We start from the raw sequence: 18567 nt of genomic DNA, 5'->3' as shown, positions 1-18567 counted from the left end.
AATGTCTCTGGTCCCCGAACTCTTGAGCATGTGTATTCTGTAACTGAATATTTGCTCTTCCTCAGAATCTATTAAAATAGGGAGAGCGAGGTCAGAATTGAGAAGTAAAATAAATGCCATCTCACTGTGTCATCATTTGTCTCTGCCTGCAAAACTTTAGCAAAACGAACTTTTAAAAGTGGGAAATAATGGACCATGATACTTTGTGTCATCACTTTGGGGAGACATGGAGCAGGGCACCAATCCTCCACGGTCAGAGAATGGACCTGGTAAGTGGCTGGGACTATAGTATCTCTCACAGTGGGAGTGTGGGCTGACTCTGTGTTGTCCATCTCCAGAATCATTGGGTGAAGAGCAGGGATTAGTGGGAAGAACTGGGGTAACTGGTGAAGCAGAGTATTGCAATCCCTGTGTTTGACCTGCTGCTTTGACATCTTGCTTCCTTTAGATGTTTTTTGTTTGTGTGTCTCTTAGAATCATAGTTGGAAGAGATTTTGTGGGCCATCCAGTCCAACTCTCTGCCAAGAAGCAGGAAAATCACATTCAAAGCACTCCTGACAGATGGCCATCTAGCCTGTTTAAAAGCCTCCAAAGGAGCCTCCACTGCACTCCAGGGCAGAGACTGTACACGTGAATGGCTGAATCTCAGAGGAGAGGTGAGGATCATGGTGCTCTCATTGATATATGGCATTGTGGGAAGATATGGGAGAGGGCCTTCTCTGCGGTAGAACCTGTTGTGAAAATCTCTCCCCCTGGAGGCCCAATTGATGCCAACATTGGTATCATTTCAGCATCAGGTCAAAACTTTGTTTTTTATTACAGCCTTTCGGCATAACTGGTTTTATTCAGGCTGTACATATCTTATGGTTCTACTTAACATTGTTTTAACCAGTTTTAAATGGTTTGCTTTTTAATTGATAAACGTGCATGGTTGAACCACAAACATTCTTACATGGCTTGATGAATTTGGACCAAAGTTGGTACACACACCTTTCATGATCCAACAAAAATACTGGTGGGGTCGGGGTGTTTGTGTGTTTGATAGTGGATGATGGGAGTTGTAGTCCAGCACATTCTGAGAGCGGTGTCATTTCTACCTATGACCTTAGGCACGGCTCTCCTCCAAACTGGTCAGATGGCTCAGCCTATTTCCCAGGCTGCATTCTCCAACAATCTTACTTCTTCACTAGGGAGGCTGAGCCATCTGACCAGTTAAGAGGAAGCCACAACTTGCAGCCCAAATATGCCTCTGATGGGAGTTGAAACCTGGCTAGATCTGGAGCTGATGGGAATTTGAGGCTAGCCATGGTCTTGGTCAGATGGGAATTACAACTGAATAGTGTGATCGAAAACTTGGTGAGCAAGAAGCAACTGTCAATACCAGAGAGATGCCATGGAGACTTATATTAGTAAGGTGTGGCCAATACCTGAGGGACAAAGAAGTACTGCTTTTGCTTCAACATGGTGAATAATTGTGTTTCTTTTATCAAGGTGGCTGCGTAATGCCTAAAAACAAATTCACTCCCATAGAACTCCTTCCAAAACCAAAGAAAATTATATTACTGCGAGGACGCGAGACAACTGAACAAGTGTAAAAGTGAAGTGTTATTTTTCAAATAAATAATTGTTAAAAAAGCTAACAATTGTTTTTTTTCTCTAAGGAATGGACCGGAGCAACACTGGGCATATAAGCTAATTTTAAATATTAAGCTATTTCTATATTTTATTTCTTTAGCTGCTTTTACTGGAAGCTGACCCCAAATCCTTTGGAAGAATCAGGATAATAAGTAAGTAACAATTATATATATATTTTTTCATGTCAGGAGCAACTTGAGAAACTGCAAGTTGTTTCTGGTGTGAGAATTGGCTGTCTGCAAGGACATTGACCAGGGGACGCCCAGATATTTTAATTGTTTTAATGATTGTTTTATTGCTTATGGATGTATTGTTTTAATTTGTTTTATGTTTAACTGTAGTGTATAATTGTAATTGTTTGTACTGGCATTGAATTTTGCCATTACTTATTTGTAAACTGCTATGAGTCCCCCTCGGGGTGAGAAAAGCGGTATACAAATACTGTAAATAAATAAAATAAAATAAAATAAATAGGCTTCTCTCATTTCCCCACATGGAAAGCTGGAGCTAACAGACAGGAGCTCACCCTGTTCCACGAGTTCAAGCTAGCAAATAGTCAAATGTTGCTCTTCTTGGGTTATGTTATGTTCCCTGCTTTCTAAAATGTGGTTTTAAGAAGAAATACTGCCTATCCTAAATTTTGCTCTTTTTTTGTTCAAAAGGTAACAGTGTATGGTGAATCAGCTTTAGCAAACAAACATTCAGATTATTTAAACAAAAAGGAGGTATTTGGATTTTCCTCCATAGTGTCACTTTCAAACTTTGAGCCTTTTATAAATAAGTGAGACAAAAATGCAGAAAGGAAAACAAGGGGCCTCTACAAACTGAAAGGAGTTTTGTTAACTCACAGGAGAAGCAAACACATAATTTATGATTCCCCAAAGGTTTGTTGCACTGGATCCGACTCCAAGTGCATTTTCTGCTTACAGCTAAAAACCTGATTCAGTAAGCAGAGGAACGAAATGTGTAGAGATTTCCGTGATATATCAAAGTCATGATTCAACCAAATGGAAAGTATTAATTTTTTTAAAGAACATTTCAGAGCAGCTCTGACTCTCTATTCAAACCTCTAACCTCATAACTTGCTGCAGGTGAACCTTACTAGATGCTTCATTACAGGCATGCAATATGCCATCATTCTCTTACCGATATGGACAAGAACTATATAGAGAAGAAAGGCTGTTTGACAGTTAGGAGAAGGTGTGTGGAAATGGCACCAATTACATAGTTGGTTTCAATGGCTGGAATTCTATCAATCAACCTCAAATAGAGCAGGGCAATTAAATGAATTATTGAATGTTGAGTCAACATCTAAGTCAGGGGTCCTTTTAAACAGAGGGCCAGGTCACAGTCCCTCACACTGTTGAAAAAAAAACAGGCATTCCTATGCACACTGCACATATATCTTATTTGTTGTGCAAAAAACACTTAAAAATACAATAATTAAAATGAAGAACAATTTTAACAAATATAAAATTATTGGTATTTCAATGGGAAGTGTGGGTCTGCATTTGGCTGATGAGATAGGATTGTTGTTGTTGCTGTGTGCTTTCATTTCAGACTAAGGTTGACCCTGAGCGAGGGCCAGGTAAATGACCTTGGAGGGTCGTATCCGGCCCCTGGGCCTTAGTTTGAGGACCCCTGATCTAAGTAAATCCAAATGGTCTGGTCCAGAGTTTGGCGAACAATAGGATTTAGGCCGAAGAATTAGAAAAGCATTTTGTCACAGATAGCATGATGCAAACCAATAGGCTGGATGGCCATCTGTCAGGGGTGATTTGAATGCAACATTCCTGCTTCTTGGCAGGGGGTTGGACTGGATGGTCCATGAGGTCTCTTCCAACTCTTTGATTCTATGATTCTAGGTTCAATGTGCAAGCCACTGGCCTGAGACATTCTGGACTCTCATTCTAGCAGGACTGTCAAAGATGAGGCAGGACAGCAATGTTTATCAAATATGATTAGGTCTTCTAAATATTGTCAAATGCTGCATTATTTTAAAATCACTGCTAAGAAAACATCTAGAACTTTTCCCTTTTTCATAAAGCTCACTACAGGTCAGCTTTTCCCAACCATATATTTTGGAAAACAGCTATTAACCTGAAATAAAGTGGCCAATGTTGACGTATTACGAGAGATGAAAGTCAAAATGTCTGGAGAGTACCAGGTGGTACTCTCTTTCCAGGGGGAAAAGTCTCTTTCATCATGGATTCCTTTAGCAACAAGCTGCAAATGCACAATTGTTAGGTCTTCTAGTTTGTCTTGCTTTACACATAATTTTTTTTCTGATATGTATGGTTTGCCTCACACTCAAACATGTATTTGGGCAAAGGCCAAATTGTGCTAGCCACTTGCCACGTAGAAATAGCCAAGGGGCTGGTCTTCAATGGATGAAACCACTTTATGAAAATCAAGGCAAACAGGCCATTTACATGAATACTGATATACTTGACTACTACCAATATGTGCAAGTCTATGGTCGTGGACAGTGTTTCAGCTTCAGACTGCACTGACATCTTTCCTTGTCATTTCCCTTTAAGGATCATGGGTGGACATATACGAGGGAGAAATAAAGTAGAACAGAAACCAATGCTGATTGTCAACGAGATACGGATGCAAGAGTCAAGCTCTTACTATAAAAATGTTTACTCAAAATCTACAGTTGGATTAAACAGTGCTAAAATAAATACAGGAATTTTCATAAACTTAAAAAAAAACAGTTAGAAATTGCTTTCTCTCCTTTTTTCATTTTTTAACAACAGCAACAGGCTACTTATTCAGGAAGCAAATCATCTCCTAGGTCTTCATCCGCAAATTCATCTTCATCCACTTTTTTCCTTAGTGCAGTTTTTGGTCTCTCAGCTTGGGGTCCAAGTGGGTCCAGATAGGAGGCATCTACATGTGAAAAAGGGAGGAAGGGAGGAAAGAAGGAAAACAGAACAAAATCAAATAGTAAGTTCACCCCCAAGAATATGTATTCTCTTTTAACAATCACACAATAATAAAAAAATCTTTTAAAGTAAGTGCAGGAATTATGTGGCCTTCCAGATACTATTGGATTGTATCCCCAGCATTTCTAACCATTGGCTAAGATAGCTAGAGCTGTTGCGCATTTCAGTTTGACAATATTTGAAGAGCTGCATAATTCTCACTCTTGTTTTACAGCCAGGAGTGGCCTGAAACTCTCAAACTGTAACATTTTTGTGCCAAATCCTACTAAACTGCAGAAGTTTTTCCATCTGTGATATTATCCTGCTTACTCCTCTTCTTCAGTTATGGACTTCTGCCTTCTTTTTCATCTTGGTTCAATTTCTCTTAACATTCAGGCACTTTGTTTCTACAAAAGGGAACCCTTTACCACCACTGGACTGAGCAATCCATAATCAAATTGGCACAAACATGTTCTTATTCTGAATGGCACGACAGTGCAATTGGGACATGTATAGAACATTCTTGTTCATCTTTAGATAGAAATATTGAATAGCAAGTAAATATGCACCAGACTGAAAATCATGAGTCTATGAAATCAAAATACTAGTTAAAATACACTTAACAAGTATTTTAGGTATTTTTCGATGTTCCTCTGCTATGAAGTTTCATAGAATGTATTTTTCATGCTAGAAATGAATTGCACAAATGATATGAAAATATACACCTTTACCTATTGCCTGAGTTCTCCCAAGGGCATCAAAGCAAGCTATGAGACACCTTACGTACCTATTTCTTTACTAACACTGCTTTCATACGGCTCATTTGTCCCTGGCAAAGACATCAGTTTAGCATTCAGACGTTCCCCTTTAACAGTAATGCTACCAGGATCTGACAGGACAGAGAAAATGTTTAATAAAATATCAGGTAAATGATAAAAGATATTCCTTTCCAACATGATAACAGTATTAATTGCTTATATTAGGTTTTAGAATGAGGTTCGATGAGGATAGATTTACTTCTCCTATTTACAGTTGAATCAGAACCCAAAATTTAAGTCCTTCTTGCTAAAATAGGAAATTATGATCTATGAAAGATTATATCTGAACAGGGGTTGATATTTCAGGAACACAAGCGATTGAACGCTGTCATGACACTTAGCTATGGTTTTTTATCTGTTTCCCCCCCGCTGTAATCCTTGTGTTTATATAGAACAAAAGCCCAGAATGCAAAGTTTTTACTAAGGCTGTTCTGCCCTCCCATGCTATGGAGTGTAGAAGCAGAAGAAAGGAAGACAAAATATCTTGAGCCTGCTGGGCAACTGGTAATATGTCTAAATATGTTGGTTGGCATTCTACTTAATTTTTTTTTCAGACTGTAGGTCAGATTTACAATCTTGCAACTTTTGAGGTTCACAATTATGTTGAAATGCATTTAATGACTGCACGAGAGCCCTAAAACCAATTACCTCAATCAGACAGTGTCTTGACCAGACAATTTATGAGGTTCTGTGAATCAGGGCACTGAAAAACTATGACTGTAGCAGTGGTCTCTGAAATGCGGGGCATGTGGACATGCTCTCTTCATTTGCTTGTCTCAACAAACCCTGTGACCTGGAGATAACGACCATTTCCCAGTGCCATGGGAATCCGCTGGTTGGAGTGCTGCTGCCTAGATTAAGAATTTTGGTGGTGCATTATCAGTAGAAGTAGCGGTATAATGATGGAAATCCACTGACATAACCTTGTCTGCTGATGCAGGATCTCAGCCATTTTCTCTAACATGAAGCTAAGCTACTTCATCTGGTTTTAAATGCTAGTTTAAATGCCAGATTTCAATTGGCATCACTACTCTCAGAACCAGCACTGTATTCTTACATGAATTAATGGTTTACAACACAAATTAAACAAATTAAAATACTATCAAATTTAAAATATCAAATACAAACAACACAGATATTTGTAAAGTATTCAAAATATTCACACATTAAACATACCAAATTTCTCTAAAGCCAGTTAGAGAAATTGCACTGACCTCTTACCACTTTGGGGACTGAATTATGCCCACTTTCAGGAGAGAGGGCAGCTAAAGAATGGAAAGTAAAAATGAAAGAAAAGACAACGAAAATACAAAAAGGAAACCAAGATGACAGCACACTGAAACACAGAATGATAGACAGTAGTAAAGCTGCAAAGATGACAGGCAAAGAACAATAAAGCAGAATTCTATGGAACTATTTTCTGCCTATGTTAATTTGGCAAGGAATATACAATCTGAAACACAATTTATATGTGGTTTTATTATAGAATATTTTTCTGACAAATGCAATGGCAGCAAATAAGTTCGGCTTGAATAGAAACAAAATTGGATCTATACAGGCTGCATCAAATCAAAGGTTGTTTTTTCCCATGTTGCAGAATTGGATGTTATCACTAGAACAAGGTCTGTTATTGTATCTGCACTTTGGGAACCCTGAAACTTCTGTTGCCTTTGCCTAACAGCCCTCAGCACTGAGCTCATCAACCTGCAAAAATAATTAGATTAGTTAGCCCCAAGATGAATTGGCATCAAGTACTCATTGCCCAGTTTTTGCAGAAAAAAACCTGACATTCAAAGGACCAGTGTGGAATGGATGACACTCTATACCCTCTATCTCTCTTAGCAAGTACGAAGTAATATTTAGTGTTCCTATCACAGCTTGTTTGAGCAAAATTCAGGAGTAAATATAGGTTAGGTTCTTGATTTGGATTTGCTTTTGCTTATTGAGGTAATACTATTGCTGGAATAATCACTGTAATAAGTAGGAATTATGAACATACTTGTATGAACAATTGGTGACCTTACTCCTCATACTTTAAAATCCAACTGGGATATACTAATACCAAATAATAATGGCACACACTGCTGGAAAGTAAATAAAAAACAAACCACAAAGTGAAAGCTGCTTTGGTTTGCAAAGGAATTGCTACAGGAACACAGGGCATAATTTTCATTCTGAAGCCTTGGCACAATGCATCCAACTAGAAAGAGCTCTAATTTCTCTGTAAATGTTTTATGGCCTAGGTCCAAAGAATGATGTGACTTGTTCTGTATGCCCAAGTAAATGAGCTTTCACGTTACATTTCTGAAGCAGGGAGTCTGTAGGAGGAGAATAAAAGTTTTAAAAAGTTTTTTAAAAAACAGTATGTGGTACGGAATGAAGGGAACTGGGAATTTACTAAAAAAGTTGGCAAAGAGGGGGCATCCATCCACACACACTGGTCAAAGACAGAAATGGAAGAGCAGGTAACTTCACACGAATTGGCTTGTCTAGATAATTTCAGCTCCTCCCCAACCCCTGCTTCAGTATCCATTCGAGACAAGATATAAAGGAAAACTGAGGAGTTTGAGCATGAAGGAAAACAACAGAAAACAAGCTATTTTCTCTAGAGTTCCTACTTTCAAATTTTAGGATTGAGTAGACACACACCACCACCTAAGTTCACCATTGTAAGAAAGATAGAATTCCCTTCTCTTTGCCCAAGTTTGCAAAACAAGGACAAACTTGAGTCCTATCCCTTGAACAAAATGATAATCCATTCATTGCAGTCTATAATGACTAGTGTGTTATGAATTTAAGAAATCCAGACAGGCAGCAGAAAAACGATTCAAAAAGCACAGTATAGGCTTTAGGAGAACATTTTCACTGCTCTTGAAAATTAAATGAGGCAGGAAGACTAATTCATTTTCACCACGCCGATTTGTTCAGACCAGAAATTCAAGATTTTTCCTAAGAAGATTTCAAGTAGATAAGGGTGACTGTTAGTTCATTTAAATAGTATGTGTGTGTGTGTGGGGGGGGGGGGGGTAAGCTTTCTTTTACATATCACAAAAAGTGTCCTTCTAGAATAGTCTTTCTGAGCTTATGGCCTAGAAGGCAAAAAGCAGCCCATCTGCCATCACATTCTGAGTAATTTCCCTTTCCAGGATAGTCAGATTCATTTGGACATTACTTGCAATGCCTGTAGCAGGGATGGAAAAATGAAGGATGCAAGTGGCAGGGCCTGAGCCTCATACATATGCCCTACATGGCTGACCCATTTAAAATATTTTTTAATAGAAAAAGTTTTCCCAACAATGACACCATCTTTCTGCAGTGGTGCAGAATTGCATACTCCTGTGAGGCGAGAGATGGTGCTGATAACAGTGTTGTTGGTAGGTTCTCTTATGTCAGACAGGCTTTTGTTGAGGAACCAGACTAAATGAGTCAAACAACTACTGGGCAACTGCAGCAGTGGCAGAAGATCTCTCAGAAACAATCTCAATGACAATGTAGCTTATACACATTAGAACTGCACACAAAGGCATATGAATGTATTTTACGATGAAATGGTCCAAAATGAAACAAGAGATAGTGCCAGAATATGAAACTTCCAGTGCGCAATGAGTTATAGGGTACAGCAGAGAGCAACTGTGAGTAATGCTGTGGCCAATGACACGAAAGAACATTCAGATGTTGATGTGCTCAGAGGCACAAGCTAACTCTGAAGCTATATATTATAGGAACATGGAAAGTGAGAAGCATGAAACAGAGGAATCTAGACAGAGTAGAAGACATGAGATATTTTTGAGTCGGATAAATACTCAGTAAATAAAAATCTAAGAAGAAATGGGGTAGCACTTATAGTGAGAAGAGACCTAGCAGAGGAGAAATGTAGCAAAAGCATTTAAAGGATAAAATGCCAAATTTGACTGAATCACATCAATAAGACTTCAGGGAAAAACCATCAACCTAATCCAAATTTACACTCCAACTAAAGAGGCAGAAAAAGAAATTGAAAAGTTCTATGCTGGAGTCCAAGAGGAAATTGATCACACACACAAAACCAGGACTTTTTTGTTAATCATAGGTGGTTGAAGCGAAAAACAGAAAACAGCAGACTAAAAAATTGTAGGGAAATTTGGTCTGGGATCAAGAAATGAAGCAGAAAAGCAACTGGCTCAATTTTGCAAGGTTTCAGCACAACCACATTCTTCAAGCGAAATCAAATAGACTACCTAACTGGAAGCAGAAGATGAAGAAGTTTCATTCTCTCTGGAAAAATAAGGACAGGAGCCAAGTGTGGCACAGACCAAGAGTCACTATTTACATAAAGAGAGTAAAACTAAAGAAGAACACGAAACAAGCTACTATTATGTGGAAATACAACCTGAAGAATTCAAAGATAATGTGAAAACTAGATCTGCGCTATTAAGTCTAAATGCTTGGGAGTCAGAACTCCAGAATGAGACCTGGGGCACTGTAAAGGATAAATGCAAAAATTCACTATCTGTAGTCAAAAAGAAAGAGAAGTCTCAAAGGGTAATACACAACACTTCAAGAAGTTGAAGACATACTGGAAGCAAAAGTAAACGTTGACAGAAATAAAGTCGGGGCCCTGAATGCACTGTTTAACAACTTGTGACAAGAGACAAGTAGAACTAATATAACAAACAATGCAGAGAAATAGAAGACAACCAAAAAGGAAGAAAAAGAAACCTCTTCCAGAGACACAATGCATTATAGTTCTAACCAAAATCTGACAATAAATGTGGAAAACAATACCATAGCCCACAGATTTGGAAATTCTCAAGACACATTCCAATCTCAAGAGAGGGGACACCAGAGATTAACACAGCACCACAGCATTAACTTCCCATTGAAAGCAAACTGATGCCTTTATCATATATGGAGTGAGAAATTCCAGATATCCAAGGAAAGGAAGATACAGTAGGGATATATTGCAAATGTGATAGATAACTTTAAAAGGCAATCAGTCTGTGTTTTACTAATTATAGCAAAGCGTTTGATTGATTGAATACATCGTGAAAAACTATGGAGGTTAAGTATATTACAATTCTATGGAGCCTGAAAGAAAGGTGGGATATATGTCAAGTGATGATGGATGGCAAGGATGGGAAGAATATATTGCTGTTTGTATTTTTCTGGATGTAACTATAGGAGATAAAAGGATAATGGCGACCTTTTGTTTTCTGATTTAAAAAACAAAAATATTTTCACATTCTGTTTTGTAAATCTTGAAAATAATTATTTCTGCTGTACTTACCACCGCTAGCACTGCCATCTCTGCGAGCGCGAGCACTGCCATCTCTGCCAGACTTGACACGCTAGGAAGAAGTAGAAGGAACAGACAGGATTTATTTTATCACTACCAACAATTTCTATATGGCAAAGTTCTGAAGGGCATGAAGATCATTCAAAGAGATAGATTTCTTGCATTCACATGCCACCTGATCTCCAAGGAAATCTGTTTTTCTTTCATTACTATTGATTGGTAGGAAGAAAAAAAACCACCCATATAAAGTATGCGCCTGTTTCTTATTTATATTTCCATCAGTGTGGGAAGCATGACCTGGTTATTTGACTGAAATGGCAGTGTCATCTATACACTAACTTTAGTAAATGTTACTTAGTAGCTACAGAGGTTGAGCAAAATGGTCCTTGAGAACAGATTAGATTTCATCTGTTCACTTATATGGAAATATTAAAGTTTCTTTCCCATGCTAATCTAGAGCCTACACTACTGCCAAAGAAGATGTTATTTATGATATTATACAACTCTGAAATTAAGCCTTTAATGGAGTCAGTCTCCTTTATAATTAACTCCTTTATAAGCACCGGGATTGTGGCGCAGCTGGCTGAGTGTCAGCTGCATTAAGATCACTCTGACCAAAAGGTCATGAGTTCGAAGCCAGCCCGGGCTGGAGTGAGTGTCCAGCCATTGTGTAGCCCGTTGTCGACCTTTGCAACCCGAAAGACAGTTGCATCTGTCAAGTAGGAAAATAAGGTACCACCTTGTGTGGGAGGCTAAATTTAACTAATTTATGAGGCCATAAAGAAAGAGGACTCCGGGGAATGTGGAATGCGGAAGAACTTCATCGGTGTCGTTGATGGACGATGAAAAGCAGCAGCTCCCCTGGCGGCCAGAAAAAAGTTAAATAGCCTCGGTGTATTTGTCTGTTAAACGTTATTTGTCAAACTGGCATTGAATGTTTGCCATATATGTGTTTACTGTAATCCGCCCTGAGTCCCCTGCGGGGTGAGAAGGGCGGAATATAAGAACTGTAAATAAATAATAAATAATAAATTCTCATATGGGGTAATTTTTAATGCTGAAGCTTTTGCCTGTGGATATGAAAGAAATTAATTGGAAATATTTGTAACCAGGATTACATGTTATCTCCAACATATTATCTAATTTGTGTGTGTCTGTGTGTGAGTGGGGGGGGGGGGGAGGAATGATTGTTCGTTATATAATTCCCTTAGTATAAACAGGCCAGAATTTTCTCAATCTTTACAGAATATCCACATATCTGGGCAAATAGTGAATTATTTAAGCAGGGAGTGACTAGAAAAGGTATTAAAATTAATCCCCCCCCCCTCTTTTGGTGGACCAAAGTGAACTTGGAAGCAATAATTTCTTTTTTTAGATGTGAAGATGCACAAAAGGACAGAAAAATAATCCTTGTAAAGTATTATTATCTAGCCCTACTGTTTTTAGAGGAAGCTGGGATTTCCTGGACGTGTCTATTGAGAGTCATATATCTTGTTTACACTGTCAAGTAGTGTAACGGTTTTACAAGTATGCAAGTCCCAGTTCCTCCTATTTCCACTTTTTATACAAAATAACCTAAAACTTTTACCGTCATAATGAAATGTAAATATGGCAGTAAGCAGCCAGACCTTGAAGCTGAAAGGCTATTCGATGCTAATCAAAATGGCCAATTGAAACACTCACATCTGTCTCAACAGACAAGAGTTCTTTCTCCCACCCTGTCTATTCCACACATATATAAACCCCAATTGCCTAGTTTCCAACAGCCCTCACAACCTCTGAGGATGCCTGTCATAGATGTGGGCGAAACGTCAAGAAACAATGCTTTTGGAACATGGCCATCCAGCCTGGAAAACTCACAGCAACCCAATGTAAATTAAGTTTTGCCAGTATTATAATAAATCATTTGATAGTCTGATCAAGACAGGCAGAAATGAATAGGTAACCTTGGAAAGGGTCATTATTGAATTACTGTGAAGCTAATCATCCATGCTAGATTGCATGTGGGCATTATCAAATGATGAGGATGAATTTGTGACTCAATCTTATTTCCAAGTAATTCCAGAGAAAATAATTGAGTTGGACCTCCTGTTACAAAATCTTTGAAAAATATAATTTACTCTTAGGTATAATGAAAGCAGCATTAAAATAGGCTTTGCATGTTGTCACTGTATGGCATAATTAAACATATGGTGTTATAAGTTGCACATAATAAAAATCTCAGCTCTAACAGAATGTTCATATATATTTGGAAAGTTCAGGAAGGGGATTTCAATAAACCATATGCTCTTTTAGAGCAGGTTCATACAAGACAGATGAACAGAAATTCCTCACACAAAACTGGAAACAGTCAGCTGAAAAAATACTAAAAGTGTTCGTCAACTGGGCTTCAAAGAAATGTTTTGCGTCTCAAGACCTTGTAAATCCAAAACTGTTTTATTATTGGAAGCATTTAATGATTTAAAGAGAACACATGAAAAGAAATTGTAGCCCTCTAAGTTCTGATGTTTCTAGCCTATTTGGCACTAGACTAAAGGCTTTAATTAATTTGTTGCAAAGTTTAGATTCTAAAACAAAAATAGTTAAAAAATATAAAAGTTCCTTAAAATATATTTCTTCAAGTAAACAGCAAGGTTTTCTCCCATTTGGATGAATTTGATAATTACAAATTTGTATGTCATGGCTGATTCGGATTCTTTGCACTTTCCCCCCAGCCTACATTTCATCAGTTGCACAAACCTGCATCTAATTTGAACTTTCAGTTAACAAGTCCTGTGACCAGGAAAACCTAACATTTCTTTGCTCATTTTAAAATAAGCACACCCTAGTGTATGCTTTTCCAAACTCTTAAAATATGTGGACAATATATTCATTTCAAATCACAGAATTTACAGCAGAAGAAGTCCTGTGTCTCAACAATGTCTTCAAAAGCAGCAGGCCAACAGGATGCAAGCGTCATAAAAAACAGGCAAGTTTTGTATGGCCATACAGCTCTAAGGCTGTAAGTTTGTGGACAGATAGAAATACCTTTAAGTAAAAGCCTGAAGATATCTACAAAAAGTACAGGTGCACAGATCATACATTTCAGTGTTACAATATAGCATCTGTTGAAATTGTCCTATAAATCAAAAAGTGGCACAAACAGCAGGAAGCCCCTCCTTAAGTCTTTTCCAATAGCACCAATCTTATCAAAAGAAAAAGGTCCCACCACAATAACATTTATATACTTGATGGCTGCTCCAAGTTTGGGGAACTCTCTCCCATCAAAGTTTCAATTAGTCCCTCTCTGTTCTCTTTCTGCTGGCAAGCGCAGACCTTTTTATTTAGGCAGGCTTTTAGTTTTTAAGTTATTGGAGAAAAAACTGCTCTTAATAAGGTGTGTTGTGCTTCCATTTTTTATTTTGTTTTAAATTGTTTTAACCTTCTGTTTTTAACAGAATTGTTAATTGTTTTTAACTTTTGTAGCAACAGAGGTTTTTCCCCAGCTGTACTCCATTTTAACATATTATAAACTGCTCTTGAGTCATGTGCTGTGGGAAAGCCAGGCTATTCAATACATCAATGACATAGGACTGCTGCCCTTGGTAGCACTTTGTCAAATGGGCACATTATTAATCTCACAACTGACTTTGATTTTTCAGCTATATTTAATATATTAAGAATATTATCTAATTGCCTTTTAGTCTCAGCTTCTTAAGGGAAGTGTGTATCACTGTTGGTTTTCGCACCATTTCTTTATATGTAACAGGCACAAGTGTGAGCATGCATAAGCACATGACCTGACCAATCATATCTGAACATTTTGCCAGTGTTGAGATTTAAGTCAGAAGAGGAGAGATAGAACATTTTTGGTCATAAGAAGTGGGGAGGGATGCTGAATCAGGGAATCTGTGAGTTGCAGTCCAAAAAATTAGCTTTCCTAAACTCTGTGACAACTGTCGAAAGCTGAGAATGTGTTCTATTGCGACTACAGTGGGAATAGTCAGGAATCAGTTGTGTCTTTTTTTAATTTTGTGACTGTGGATTAATGGTTTGAATGTTCAACTAAGGCTCCAGGAAACCGGAGTTAAAATCCCCACTCAGCCATAAAAATACACCTGTGGAAAATCACACTCTCTCAGCCTCTCCTCTGATCAAATCTTGCCAAGAAAACCCTGAGATAGGTTTCCCTTTGGATCCCCACTGGTTGGGAACAATTTTAAGGCACACAACAACAACAAAGGTAGGCTGCTAGCATAACTTCTGCCAGAGCAGCACGGTCCATTTTTCACAAGGCTCAGAATGACAGTTAGGACCTCTAAAACTTAAGTCAAACATAGTTTCCATACAAACTGTAACCAGGGTTTTCTTAGCATCATCCAGTCCAACCTACCTGTTCCCTTATTTCTTTCAGTTTTTCCACTCTCTTGAGCTTAGTTGCATATTCTTGGGTTTCCTTTAAGCCCATGTCTGTGCATAGTCGGACCAAGAAACGTAAACCTAGAAGTACAATGGTTTCAATATTAATGGCCATTAATGAGCTTAAAAGCAGCTGAACAAATAAGTCTAGCACACTGCCTAGCAACAGTGGCTCATATCCAGCATCCAGCTAAGTGCACTTAATCCCAGCGATTTCGATCTGTTGAGGGTGGAATTTTAACCAATGTATTTATAGAGTGACAATATAATTTAGCAGACATGATAACAGTATTGTAAAGAGAGCCAGTTTTTCTGCACCAGACTCCAGCAATTAAGCTGTGAAAAGGAAAGACATTTGAAGACAGAGAAAGCCATGGTATTTTATAGAAAATACTTTCCTAAATGCAGAATGGTAACTATAATAGCAATGATAGTTACAAATCATGTGCACTGGTAGCATGGGTGCTGGTCTAATGGTACAGGAGAAGAACTAAATGTAAAAAAAAATAATCCAAAGTACAAATGATCTTAAAATGCTCAGAGGGTATTTACATTTTCCAGATAATTAATCATTCAACTTAAAATGGCCATTTTCAGAGGAATGACCATCGCCATTTTACTACAGTAAAAACAAGAGACTTGCGATACCTTAACAATTATTGTATTATTGCACATACTTTAGTAACCTAAGAACAACCTTAATCAGAGATATAAAAATAGCAAATATTTGGGAGCAGGCATCAGACACTCATTTGTTGTAACACTCTTTGCAAATGAAAATTGACCATTCAGAAATGAGGCATATTGTAGTCCTTGGTAACTACAGTGATGAAATTTTGAAAAGACATTGTTTCGTACCTTACACTGAATGTCTATAAATGTCAATTGCATTTAATCTGCATTTCTAAACATAGCTATTAGGATGTGAGACCCACTAAAAACAGCAGAACTTGCTTCTGGGAAAATATGCCTGGGATTGCACTCTGAGGCACTATCTGTAGAAAGTAGAAATTGATTCATGAAGTACTACATGAGGTTTCTTGTGGGCCAAGGAGAAACAACATTGCCTCCTACTTATTCTAATACAGACTGTGCATCCCTTATGCAGAATTCTGAAATTCAAAGTATTTCAAAGTCTTCGATTGTTTACATGGATGGCTGAAATACTGACACCTTTGCTTTCTGATAGTTGAGTGTACATAAACTTTGTTTTATGCAAACAATTATTAAACATATTGTATAAAATGTTTTCATCTGCTTATTGTTTTATATGCTTTATTTGCTTAACTGTTTTAATTGTTTTGGTTAATGGGATATATTTTAATGTTATGTTTTTAAGCAGCATTGAATTTTGACAGAGCTGTGAGCCATCTTGAATCCACTGCAGGGTGAGAAAGGAGGGATATAAATGAAGCAAATAATAAATAAAAAATAAAATTACATTCATTCTATTTGTATAAGGCATGTATGAAACACAAATAAAGTTTATGTTTAAATATTTAGACTTAGGTCCCACCTCTAAAATAGCTCGCGATGTATAAGCAAATATTTCAAAAACTGAAAAAAATCTAAAATCTAAAACACTTCTGGTCCCAAACGTTTTGAATAAGGAATATTCAACTTGTATAAGGAATGATCTTAGGAACTTGCAGTTCCTTCCACTGACTAAAACATGGAAGTGCTATTTATGCAGGAATGGCTTGTATACCACAAAGCTGACAGAGGACAAAAGACAATAACTCTATGTTTATTATGAATAGCACTGAAGGATAATGGTTGGATTGTAAGAACTGCTAAATTGTCATATCCAAATTGTACTTTTGATCTTAAGGGGTGTATCTAAACTGGAGAATCAATGTAGTTTGACACCACTTTAACTGAGATGGCTGAATGCTATGGAATCCTGGGACTTGTAGTTTGGTTATGCTTCAGCACTATTTGACAGGGAAGGCTAAAGACCTTGTAAAATTACAATTCCCATGATCCCATGCCTTAAGCCATGACAGTTAAAGTGGTGTCAAGCTACAATAATTTTACAGTGTGCTGCGCCCTAAGACAAAATGTGAAACTTCCATAAAGGTGATGTAAATTGCACCATAAACTTACATTCAGCATTATCTGGAAATTTTCTGTGAATCATCTTGTAGGTATCAAGAGCTTTTTGGTAGTTACCTGTGAGTCAAATAAATATTCAATACTTATAAGAGATACTATATCATAAAATAAATTCTTTAGTTTTGGGGATAAGGACATTAAAAACAGAGTTTAACAGGCACTGGTTCCACTTCACGTGGCATCCATCCCACTCCACCCAAAGCTATTATTACTTGCAGGATAAGAAACTCCCCCTACTCACAAGGGTGCTTTTAGAGAAAAGAACAAAATATATCAGGAGACCAAGTCACTGGTTATCTGATCATTAAAGATAGTATGTGCCATGAAAAGAGGCTTACCACTTCTTCTGTAGCAACTAGCGACCATCAATTGCCACTTCACCTGAGTTGGTCTGCAATCAAATATATCATAGCGTTATAAAACTGATATACCTTCAGCAAACATCACAGATGTGAAGAATATCCACCATGAAGTGAATTTACAAAAATATATATTCTTACTTGAATGAGAAAGTAAATAATTTCTCATCCTCAAATGTGTGGATAAAATGTGTTATTCATTGGGTTTCAGTTACCATGCAAGTTTTCGATCTGGCAAAAACAGGATTTAAAATTATACAATATGCTTGGTGGATAGATCCCAACATTTTTGAAAAATAAGACATTCAACTATTTCAGCTGGAGGGAATTAAGCACATATTTAAGAACTGAAGTAGATAAGACAGATATGGATAGACATTAAGAAAATAAGAAAGTGGTCTTATTCTGAGTCGGAGCACTAGTTTATCTGGTTGAGTAATGTCTACACTAATGGGCAGAAATCGTGCAGAGTTTCAGATATCTGGGGAAACAATGGATTGAACCGAAGATCAATGCATGCAATGCATGTACTCTCTCAGTAAGCTGTTCTATTATTGATGTTTCTGTCTCCTAATACAATGTGATGTACAATGCTTAGCTTTGAAGAGATTGCACCCATACTATTCAATTCATAAAGGGTTGCAAAGTCTACTGCAAAGTTATCAGACAATGCCTTAATAATCAATACAATATACATTTTTGATTCATAAAGGCATTATCTGATTAATAATACATACAAAATAATAGAATGCCTGCTACTTGACTGAAAGAGAATGAAAAGCTACAGACCACAAATTTAAGATAAGATGCTATTTGTTGAATATCAGTACACTTTTTCTTTTAAAAAGTCAAAACTAAAATGGCCTAATATGTGTTCATGTGTTTGATTTCTACACTGGATCCAAAATGTGCAAGGCTTTGTGCCATAAGGAAATACTTTCAAGACTTCGTTGAATATTTTGAATTGCATTGAGATGTCCTATATATTTTCCAATAGGCAAAACATGCCAACATGAATGATCCAAAGGCTAGGCTAC

General features: G+C 37.4%; 1 protein-coding gene and 1 long non-coding RNA gene across 7 annotated transcripts in view; one reads left to right on the top strand and one right to left on the bottom strand.

Moving 5' to 3' along the window:
• The first annotated feature begins 494 nt into the window (after positions 1-494).
• LOC137096706 (uncharacterized) lies at positions 495-4228 on the top strand. Its single transcript, XR_010909627.1, has 3 exons — positions 495-656; positions 1736-1787; positions 4176-4228. It is a non-coding gene; the product is annotated as an uncharacterized lncRNA (long non-coding RNA).
• A 31-nt stretch (positions 4229-4259) lies between these two features.
• Positions 4260-18567, bottom strand: part of IFT88 (intraflagellar transport 88) — a 41006-nt gene continuing 26698 nt past the window's right edge. For 4 of the 6 annotated variants that reach the window (XM_060770954.2, XM_060770955.2, XM_060770958.2 and 1 more), the window contains exons 21-27: positions 17510-17562; positions 17163-17228; positions 15031-15137; positions 10650-10710; positions 6598-6648; positions 5353-5454; positions 4260-4530 (exon numbers count right to left, since the gene is read on the bottom strand). In XM_060770954.2, the coding sequence (XP_060626937.1) occupies positions 4409-4530; positions 5353-5454; positions 6598-6648; positions 10650-10710; positions 15031-15137; positions 17163-17228; positions 17510-17562 (562 nt within the window). In that variant the 3' untranslated portion in view covers positions 4260-4408. The remainder of the gene's footprint in view (positions 4531-5352; positions 5455-6597; positions 6649-10649; positions 10711-15030; positions 15138-17162; positions 17229-17509; positions 17563-18567) is intronic. The other 2 variants (XM_060770959.2, XM_060770960.2) reach the window with 2 other exon arrangements.

Source organism: Anolis sagrei, chromosome 3, assembly GCF_037176765.1.
Source record: "Anolis sagrei isolate rAnoSag1 chromosome 3, rAnoSag1.mat, whole genome shotgun sequence".
NCBI lineage: Eukaryota > Metazoa > Chordata > Lepidosauria > Squamata > Dactyloidae > Anolis > Anolis sagrei.
The sequence above is the reverse complement of the archived record's forward strand: the minus strand, read 5'-3'. Positions and strand labels throughout refer to the sequence as shown.